The 10,647-nt window shown below is 39.2% G+C and overlaps 1 protein-coding gene across 1 annotated transcript; it reads left to right on the top strand.

The window, feature by feature from the left end:
- Positions 1-7,394: 7,394 nt before the first annotated feature.
- Positions 7,395-9,682, top strand: C11H2orf74 (chromosome 11 C2orf74 homolog). The gene is made up of 5 exons (XM_019969686.2): positions 7,395-7,546; positions 7,640-7,832; positions 8,063-8,173; positions 8,274-8,430; positions 9,232-9,682. Exons 2-5 carry the CDS (start codon positions 7,717-7,719, stop codon positions 9,403-9,405), a joined length of 558 nt encoding a protein of 185 aa, XP_019825245.2. The 5' UTR covers positions 7,395-7,546; positions 7,640-7,716; the 3' UTR covers positions 9,406-9,682.
- Positions 9,683-10,647: the final 965 nt, after the last annotated feature.

The raw sequence follows: 10,647 nt of genomic DNA on the forward strand, positions 1-10,647 counted from the left end.
ATAACCTGAGATATGCAGATGACACTACCCTTATGGCAGAAAGTGAAGAACTCAAAAGCCTCTTGATGAAAGTGAAAGTGGAGAGTGAAAAAGTTGGCTTAAAGCTCAACATTCAGAAAACGAAGATCATGGCATCTGGTGCCATCACTTCATGGGAAATAGATGGGGAAACAGTGGAAACAGTGTCAGACTTTATTTTTGGGGGCTCCAAAATCACTGCAGATGGTGATTGCAGCCATGAAATTAAAAGACGCTTACTCCTTGGAAGGAAAGTTATGACCAACCTAGATAGCATATTCAAAAGCAGAGATATTACTTTGCCAACAGGGGTCCGTCTATTCAAGGTTGTGGTTTTTCCAGTGGTCATGTACGGATGTGAGAGTTGGACTGTGAAGAAAGCTGAGCGCTGAAGAATTGATGTTTTTGAACTGTGGTGTTGGAGAAGACTCTTGAGAGTCCCTTGGACTGCAAGGAGATCCAACCAGTCCATTCTGAAGGAGATCAGCCCTGGGATTTCTTTGGAAAGAATGATGCTAAAGCTGAAACTCCAGTACTTTGGCCACCTCATGCGAAGAGTTGACTCATTGGAAAAGACTCTGATGCTGGGAGGGATTGGGGGCAGGAGGAGAAGGGGACGACAGAGGATGAGATGGCTGGATGGCGTCACTGACTTGATGGACGTGAGTCTGAGTGAACTCCGGGAGTTGGTGATGGACAGGGAGGCCTGGCGTGCTGCGATTCATGGGGTCGCAAAGAGTCGGACACGACTGAGCAACTGAACTGAACTGAACTGAACTGAACTTTCCCACAGATATACATTAACATACAGATCAATTCCCTGGGAGAGAAATCCAAAAAGTAGTTGAGTGATTCCTCCATATTTGGGTGACTGAGAAAATATCCACATCAAATATCCACATACCAGCCTGTGCCTAGGTATGGACTAGAATCCTCAGCAGACCCTGAAAGGATCAGTGGGTACTTCCCCAGCCTTCTCTCTCCAGCTCACTCCAACAATAAAGGCAAGTCAGCAGCATCTCCCTGGAAGGAGCTTATTCATACATCTAGCACACCAACTTTTGTGGTTGCTACACAAGGGACATTCCCTGAATCATCTTGTTCTGATAGTTAACAGGGTTTGCATTCATTAGTCTCACAGTAGTATAGCAAACAAACTCTGTTTTAAAACTGGTACTTGAGCACTCCCTATGGTTCTATGTTAGGCTCAGTGCAGAGGGAACAGGAAAAATAAACACTCATTCCCCAGTTTCTCCCTGGAAGGAGTTGACTAAATACATTCCCAGCTTCTGCCCCAGGGTCTAGTTTCTAATAAGCCTGCATCTAGGTGCTGACTGGGATCCTCCTGGAAGACCCAAAGAGCCAGCGGGCATTACCCTCAAATTTTCCCTCTGCGTGGCTTCAACAATAAAACCAAGTCTCCAGCTTGTCCTTGAAAGGAGCTTGTCTGCACTTTTAGCACATCAAGGTCCACACAACTGATGGACCTTCAAATCACCTAGATCTGTTAACAAAGTCTATAGGTTTAGAATTCACAAGTTCATGTGAAAGTCACTCAGTATGTGTGACTCTTTGCCACCCCATGGACTACACAGCCCATGGAATTCTCCAGGCCAGAATACTGGAGTGGGTAGCCTTTCCCTTCTCCAGGTGATCTTCCCAACCCAGAGATAGAACCCAGGACTCCCACATTGCAGGAAGATTATTTACCAGCTGAGCCACAAGGGAAGCCCCCACAAATCCATAGAGCCATATTACATAACAAGCAGTTTTGAAACAGGCACACAGCATTTTCTGCAGCTATGACCTCTGGGTTCAGTTCAGAGGGAATGGACAAAAATGCCCATCTTCTGATTTCTCTCTGGAAAGAAATGCTTCCAAACTCATTTCATGAGACCAGTGTTACCTTGATACCAAAGACAGACAAGAACACAAGAAAAGAAAAGTACAGGCCAATATCCCTAGTGAACATCAGTTCAGTTCAGTTCAGTTCAGTTGCTCAGTCGTGTCTGACTCTTTGCGACCCCATGAATCACAGCACGCCAGGCCTCCCTGTCCATCACCAACTCCCGGAGTTCACTCACACTCACGTCCATCGAGTCGGTGATGCCATCCAGCCATCTCATCCTCTGTTGTCCCCTTCTCCTCCTGACCCTAATCCCTCCCAGCATCAGAGTCTTTTCCAATGAGTCAACTCTTCGCATGAGGTGGCTAAAGTACTGGAGTTTCAGCTTCAGCATCATTCCTTCCAAAGAAATCCCAGGGCTGATCTCCTTCAGAATGGACTGGTTGGATCTCCTTGCAGTCCAAGGGACTCTCAAGAGTCTTCTCCAACACCACAGTTCAAAAGCATCAATTCTTCCACGCTCAGTCTTCTTCACAGTCCAACTCTCACATCCATACATGACCACAGGGAAAACCATAGCCTTGACTAGACGGACCTTAGTTGGCAAAGTAATGTCTCTGCTTTTGAATATGCTATCTAGGTTGGTCATAACTTTCCTTCCAAGGAGTAAGCATCTTTTAACATAGATATACAAAAAATCTTCAAAAATATTTGCAAACTGAATTCAACAGTAGAGTAAGAGGATTGTACATCATGATAAAGTGAGATATATTCTTTGGATGCAAGAATGGGGTCGACATATGCAAATGAGTCAATGAGATATATCACATTAAAAAATTGAAGATAAAAATCATATGACCATCCCAATAAACACAGAAAAAGTACTTGATAAAATTCAACATCCTGTCATGAAAAAGACTCTCAATGATTTAAGCATAAAGGGAATATACCTCAACATAATAAAAGTCATATAGGACAAGCCCACATTTAATGTCCCCAACAGTGAAATTCTGAAAGATTTTCCTTTAAGATCAAGAACAAGACAAGTGTGCCCGCTTTATCACTTTTATTAAACACAGTTCTGAAAGTCCTAGCTAGAACAATTAGAAAAGAAAACAAAGCAAAAGGCATCCAAATTGGAAAGGAAGAAGTGAAATTATCTCTATTTACAGATGACATGATCTTATAAATAAAACCCTAAAGACTCCACCAAAAATTTATTAGAATAAAGAAATTTAGTAAAATTGCAAGACAAAAAATCAATAGGCAAAAATTATATACATTTCTCTGCATTAATAATGAACTATGAGAAAAAGGAAATATAAAAAATCATTTACACGTGTATAACCAAAGAGAACTATGGTGTTGGAGAAGACTCTTGAGAGTCCCTTGGACAGCATGATCAAACCAGTCAATCCTAAAAGAAATCAGTCTTGAATATTCATTGGAAGGACTGATGCTGAAGCTGAAGCTCCAATACTTTGGCCACCTGATGTGAAGAATTGATTCATTGTTATTGGAAAAGACACTGATGCTGGGAAAGATTGAAGTCAGGAGGAGACGGGGATAACAGAGGATGAACTGGTTGGATGGCATCACTGCCTCGGTGGACATGAATTTGAGCAAACTCCAGGAGTTGGTGATGGACAGGGAAGCCTGGCATGCTGTAGTCCACGGACTCACAAAGAGTTGGATGACTGAGTGACTAAACTGAACTGAAACATAAACTTAATTTTAAAACATCAAGATGGTAGTGTCAGCAACAGTATGTTAGATACTTAGAAAATTAAATTATTTTCCCAAAGAGTCCTTTTTCGAAACTCTAGCTAATTTTTCTCTTCCTTCCCATGTTTGTTGCTCTCTATCTGAGTGAAAGTGAAGTCACTCAATCGTGTCCAACTCTTTGCGACCCCATGAACTGCAGCCCACCAGGCTCCTCCATCCATGGAATTTTCCAGGCAAGAATACTGGAGTGGGTTGCCATTTCCTTCTCCAGGAGATCTTCTCGACCCAGGGATTGAACCCAGGTCTCCTGCATTGTAGGCAGATGCTTTACCATCTGAGCCACCAGGGAAGTCTCTAAGTAACCTTATTTGATTCCCTTAAGCATTTACGACTAAATTAAATTATTTATTTACATTTTCCTTCACTAGAATGTAATACTCCTGAAGACAGAATCTTTATAACACCGTTTCTAGATGCTAAGCATTTATTGACTGTGTAACCATAAAAGATGAGATAATTGGGCCCTTATGCTTCCTTCTACCTCCCCTCTGCCAGATATTATTATTTTTATTACTCTTTTATTTATATTATTTATTTTTATCTTTATTACCCTCAAGGTATACTACAACTATGTTTTGTTGTATTCTCAGTTCCAACAAGTCCTTAGCCTTAATTTTATATGAAAATTAATTAAATGCTCATCATCATGTGGTAAAGGGTGTGCTCATCATCATGTGGTAAAGGGTTACCACAGTTTACTCTTTTCAAGTTTCTGCATTCTGATTCCATACTCAATTAGCTGCATTTGACCACTGGGAAAATTTTCCAAGAAGAGTCACTAAATGTTATTTCCTTGCATCTTCTGATGTTTGAGGATGTCTGTTAATTGCCTTCATAATTGAAACTCATATCAGCTGGATAATTTATAATTGAGTCACATTTATTTTTCATTTAATTTTATAAACATAATTTCTTTGTCTTCTGGCCCATATGTTACAGTGGAAAAGGCTGAAGTCAGCCAGAGCTTTTCACCCTTGCAGATAATTTGTCATTTTCCCTGAATATGTATGCATTTCTCTCTTTTCCTAGAACTTAAATGTCAGTTTTCTGGACTGATTTTTTTTTTAATAGCATAGTTCTCTTTTCATATTGAGAATAATTTCCCTCTATTTCAGAAGAACGTTTCTTCATGACCACTTTTAATTCATTATTTTCTTTCCCATTGATTGACTTCTTGACTTCATCAAAGCAAATTACACTTGTCTGTTCAACTTTTTCTCTCTCTACATTAAACTTTCTTCATATTATTCTTTCTTCCATCTATATTATCTATTATTTCTCATTGCATATATTATTTCCCATATATTAAGGGAGACTGTCATTAAACAACATATGGAAAAACATTATAAAATTACAAATCTTGAGAAATGGTGCAAGAAAAAAAAAACTTTAATAGTGATATAGAAAATGAAAGTTGCTCAGTCGTGTCCAACTCTTTGGAACCCCATGGACTGTATAGTCCCTGGAATTCTCCAGGCCAGAATACTGGAATGGGTAGCTTTTCCCTTCTCCAGGGGATCTTCCCAACCCAGGAATTGAACCAGGGTCTCCTGCATTGCAGGTGGATTCTTTACCAAATGAGCTTAGTGATATAGGGGGTCCTAATTTATACTAGGTAATGTATACTAGGTCCCCCATAGTGATATAGGGGGTCCTAATTTATACTAGATAATCAGGAAAGAGTTCTCAGTAGAAGCGATATTTAAGCTGTGAAGTAAATGTTGAGTTAATCAGGTGAAGAGTTAGTGGGAAATCATTGGGACAAATTGCATATAGAGGAAATAGCTTTTCTCTCTGCACCAGGAAAATAATTGGTGTTTGAAGAACCAAAAGACAGTCTGTATAGCTGAAGTACAATGAATGCCAGAAAAAAATAAAATGATTTGGAATGGTTTTTGAAAGGAAAGGAAAATCATATAGAGCAACAGTAGATAAAAGAGTCATTGTTTAGTTGCTAAGTCTTGTTCAACTCTTTCACAACCCCATCAACGATAGCCTGCCAGGCTCCTCTGTCCATGGGGTTCTCCAGGCAAGAATACTGGAGTCAGTTGCCCTTTCCTTCCCCAGGAGGTCTTTCCCACCCAAGGATTGAACCCACATCTCCTGCTTGGTAGGCAGATTCTTTACCACCTGGGAATCCCAAAAGGATTCTATTTTATTCTAAATTAGATTATAATTCAATCAAGTTATTTTTAAAGGAGAGATACGAGGTATTTGTAGTAATAAATAAAATATCACCTCATTAGCAGTATGAAATTTAAGGGGTAGAACAAATGTGTGATGAATAGAGTAACAAGTAGATATAGTGTGAAGAAGTATTGGTAATGATTTGAATAATGGTGATAGCAGTGGACTTGAAAAGAGATGCATAAATTTAAGATATTTGGGGGAAGTAGAACTGACAGAATTTTGCAATGTGTTGAGGGTTGCATATGTGAATAAAAAAGAATGTCAAGGAAACCTTCATATTTCTGAAATATACAAGGAGAGGTATAGACACTATTTACCAAATCAGAAAAATTAGAAAGGAGAGTCACGTTGCCTTGGTTGTGAGAGGTTGAAACATAAGGATCACTCTGTATATATATTAAATTTGTGATGCCCATTAAATAGCAATGTGAGATGTGGAGGAGGCAGCTGTAATATGAATTTGATACTTAGAGTTCTTAATAACTGTTAGACAAAAGAGTCTAGGCATCATAATCAGTGGTTGCAGCACACCAGCTCAGCAGTTGCGGCTCACGGGCTCTAGAGCGCAGGCTCAGTGGTTGTGGCGCATGCGCTTAGTTGCTCAGAAGTGTGTGGAATCTTCCCAGACCAGAGATCAAACCCACGTCCCCTGCATTGGCAAGCAGATTCTTACCCACTGTGCCACCAGGGAAGTACCTGAATGTAATACTTAATTACATAACGCTAACATAGCGTTCAGAGACTATTCATAGAAAATTTTAAATATAGTGAAATACTTATAGAATACTTAGAAGTTACCATTTAAAGCTTTACTCAGATTAACTCACTAAATCCATATAATAAAGCCAGTAAGTAACTAGTAAGTTACTCTTATTCTAGTTTTAACAATGAACATTCTGAGGCAAAGAGAGGTACATGCTCTAGGACACACAGCTAATTAATTACATGTCTAGAATAAAGAAAATTAAAGGAAAGAGTAGAGGAAAAAAGAAGTAAGGATGATTCTAAAAGACCCATGTACCCCAATGTTGATAGAAGCACTGTTTACAATAGCCAAACATGGAAGCAACCTAGATGTCCATTCACAGATGAATGGATAAAGAAGCTGTGGTACATATATACAATGGAATATTAGCCATAAAAAGGAATGAATTTGAATCCATTCTAGTGAAGTAGATGAAACTAGAGCCTGTTATACAGAATGAAGTAAGTCAAAAAGAGAAAAACAAATATCATATATTAATGCAAATACATGAAATCTAGAAAAATGTTACTGGTGAACCTATTTGCAGGGCAGCAATAGAGACACAGACATAGAGAACAGGCTTGTGGACACAGCGGGGGAAGCAGAAAGTGGGATGAATCCAGAGAGTAGCATTGAAACATCTACATTACCTATGTAAAATAGATAGCCAGAGAGGACAGACAGACTGCAGCCCAGGGGAGAGTTTTTGTGGTTCTTCTGATTTCAGGTGATGGGCAGGGTTGGGCTGGTGCTATGATCTCTCTAACTCAATAGTTCCATGATTCTATGATGTCACTGAAGAGAGAAGAATTGGGAGCTGGGCTCGGCTCCAGCTATGCCAATTCCTCCGTCCTCTGGATTCTGATAGTTTTTGGGATGAGGGGAGATGAGCTGAGTTCCAGCTCAGTCTCCCCTCTAGCCACCTCAGCCCCCACCACATTTATGGAGAGAAATTAACCAGGGTGAGTCCACACCACCAGAACAAGCCGAGCATCTTTTATGAAGCTGATCAAAAGAACAACAATAAAAACATCCTTTTATTCTTCTGTTTCTAGAAAACTTAAAGAACAAGAGAACTACATTCACACTGAGCTGGAAAACATATTTGGACAATCTGTGATTGTGAGAGTAGATGAGTCGTCTAGTTAACCATATGAACTTTGAAACCACAGCATTCACTTTCTTCATCATCCTTCTAATTTGCCTCAGTTGCATCTTCCTTTTATTGGTGGTTTTTTTATATAAATGGTATAAATCCATGCTGATAAATTGGGATCAGACTTTAAGTCAGTAGCAAATGTATCTAGTAATAATATAAAGCAATTTAAAATAGAGCAAATAATAATGCTGTAGGTATCTGTTTTTTCTATTTCAGGGTTTTAGAAATGCTAATTTCCTGCTTAAAAGTGAAGTTCCTTTCCAAGTCTTAACATTAAGACCTTTCTTTCTTTTCCACACTTTCTCCTTTGTGATTATAGTTCCCAAAGCAGGACAGATGAAGAGACAGAAAAAGGTCCTTGTACAGAAAATGAAGGTGAAGATTGTCTAGCTGCTAATACAGAGATGAACAATTTAGACAACCAAGAAAAGTAAGTCCGCACCTTAGGATGTGGTGGAACACCATTTTTGTGCGTGACCATGAGGGCTAAGATGCATGAATTTTAAAAACCTTGCTGATTGATTTTCTAGGACTCTTGCACCTGCAAGGCATGGCATTCTTGTCCAGAGACGGAGTAAAGATGCGATGACCACACCCTTAGGAAATAGAGAGGATGTGGAGGGTGAAGAAGAGAACAAAATAAAAGAGAAGCAAAAGCCTGAGAATGCTAGAGAAAATGGTCAAGAGGTGATATGCTTTTCTACTCTTAAGAGGTATTTAGTATTTAAAGAAGAGGTAAATTCCTTGGCTAGGTATATTGAAGGATGGTCTTGTTTGTAACTTAGGTTTGTATCTGGAAGGAGTGCAGTGTTGACAATCATTTAAACCACCCTTCTTAGCTTATTGGTTCATTTTGTTAAACCAATTACACATGCCATGCCTGGACACTTGCTCCATCTTCATCCTTACATTTGTGGTTTTCTTAATAATTCCCTTTCATTTTGCTTTATTCAGAATCCTAAGGTGTTAGAGCTGGAGGAGATCATTTAGGGAGCCAACCCTCTTATGTTACGAATGAGAAAATAAGATGAATTGTTGAAGTCACTCCTCCTCCCTAGCCAGGCTCAGGACCAGATGCCAAAGACCTGCTCTACTTCTGGGTTCCTTCTACAACAGCTTGTAAACATTGTCGGGGCCTTCTTGAACTCCGTGTTTGAGGCTGCCTAATAACAACAGCTCACATGTCCTCCTAACATGAGACCCATGACCACTTGGAGACAGAATGGTGATCCAAGTGGCTCTTGGGTTTGCCTCCTTTGTAGAGAAAATAACACATGTTGCCAGATGCTATTTGAATATAGCAGTGTGTGCTTTTATAACCATAGAAATATGAAAATTATGCCTTTATGGATTATTACTGCTTTTCTGTATCATTTAGAAATCCTTTTTCTGTTTCTTACAATATACATATAACCCATATTTTTTAAAAGCAGGGCTTGTTGTTTTCATAAATTTATCATTGATATTATTTGTTATATTCTCTTACAGGATGACTATTTGCAAAAATCACTCATACCTCTCACTGGAAGTTCTTCAGTTGTTGATAACCATAAAAGACCCTTAAAAGGAGTCACATTTTCTAGGGAGGTAATCGTTGTGGACCTTGGAAAGGACAATCCTATGGCTCGAAGCTATACTCGATTACATAAAGAGAGAAAGTGAAGCTCAAAAAAGGCTGAGAGCAAAAGAAATGTAACCTTAGACTAACAAGGAAATGACTGGGGGTGCAAAATCATGTTGAAACAGCAAAATAATGGGGAATTATGCAAATATGGATAATATTTTATCTTTGTGCAGAAAAGGTGGACTATGTGCAAAATTCTATAAGTAAAATACCCAGGGCAACTCAAATGTGAGTTCAAGAAATTGATTGTATTAAGTGTCCTTAAAACTCTGTCTACTCAAACACTGTTGTACCATGTGAATAAAGTTATTTGTGTTTGTGCAGATGTCTTTTAGGTCATATTCAAGGGGGATTTTGGAAACAGCCCAGGTTCTTGGTGCTTTGATCATAGGCATTTAGAATCAAATAACATTACTGCTAACATCATGGAAACTTTCAGTAAGTAGGACTTGGGTCTCCTCGACATAGTTCCCTTTGAATTCAGTCCTGAAATCTTTCTTGTCCTGACAACTGCTTTTTTTTTCTAATTTAAATATATATATATATATATATATTTATATATAATATAATAATATATAATAAAAAGGCAGAGAGGTGAAAATGTGTGTTGAGCCTGGTAGCTGGAGGCGTGTTGAGAGTTAAGAGTGAAGTGTGGTGAGGGGTCCGAGTACAGTAACTCTGAGGATTCCAGGCTAGAGAGAGGTACTGGGTAGAGAATGCAGTAAAGTAGTGTGTGCCGGGGGTGGGGGTCTACAGTAATATCCATCCAGAGCCCTAGAGTCCAGGAACTGTCTACAAGCACTGAAAAATATTGGTCTTTCACCTGATGGTAACATTAATTTTTTTTTGCCTCCATCCCACAGCATGTGGGATCCAACTTACCCTGTCAGGGATGGAGCCTGTGCCCCCTGCAGTGGAAGCACAGTCTTAAGCACTGGACTGCCAAGGAAGTCCCAACATTAAAAATTTTTTAATTTAATTATTGTAAAATACACATAAAATCTACCACCTTAATGATCTTAAGTGCACAGTTAAGTAATACTAAGTACACTCACATTGTACAGACATCACTTACATCCACAGTACTCCTCATTTTGCTGAACTCTAAGTCTACCCATTAAACACTAACTCCTCATTTCCTACCACCCCAGCCCCTGGTAACTACCAACCTACTTTCTATCTCTATGAATTTGACTACTCTAAGTACCTCATACAAGTGGAATTGCAGTATTTGTCCTTCTGTGACCAACTTCTTTCACCCAGCATAATGTCCTCAAGGT

The sequence above is a fragment of the Bos indicus genome, chromosome 11 (genome assembly GCF_029378745.1).
Source record: "Bos indicus isolate NIAB-ARS_2022 breed Sahiwal x Tharparkar chromosome 11, NIAB-ARS_B.indTharparkar_mat_pri_1.0, whole genome shotgun sequence".
Lineage (NCBI taxonomy): Eukaryota > Metazoa > Chordata > Mammalia > Artiodactyla > Bovidae > Bos > Bos indicus.

Bases quoted from the DNA above. Each gene is read 5' to 3' on its own strand.
- C11H2orf74 (XM_019969686.2), top strand. From the start codon at position 7,717: ATGAGTCGTCTAGTTAACCATATGAACTTTGAAACCACAGCATTCACT. The intron at 7,833-8,062 runs GTATAAATCCAT...TTGTGATTATAG, and splicing joins GTGGTTTTTTTATATAAATG to TTCCCAAAGCAGGACAGATG. The intron at 8,174-8,273 runs GTAAGTCCGCAC...TTGATTTTCTAG, and splicing joins AATTTAGACAACCAAGAAAA to GACTCTTGCACCTGCAAGGC.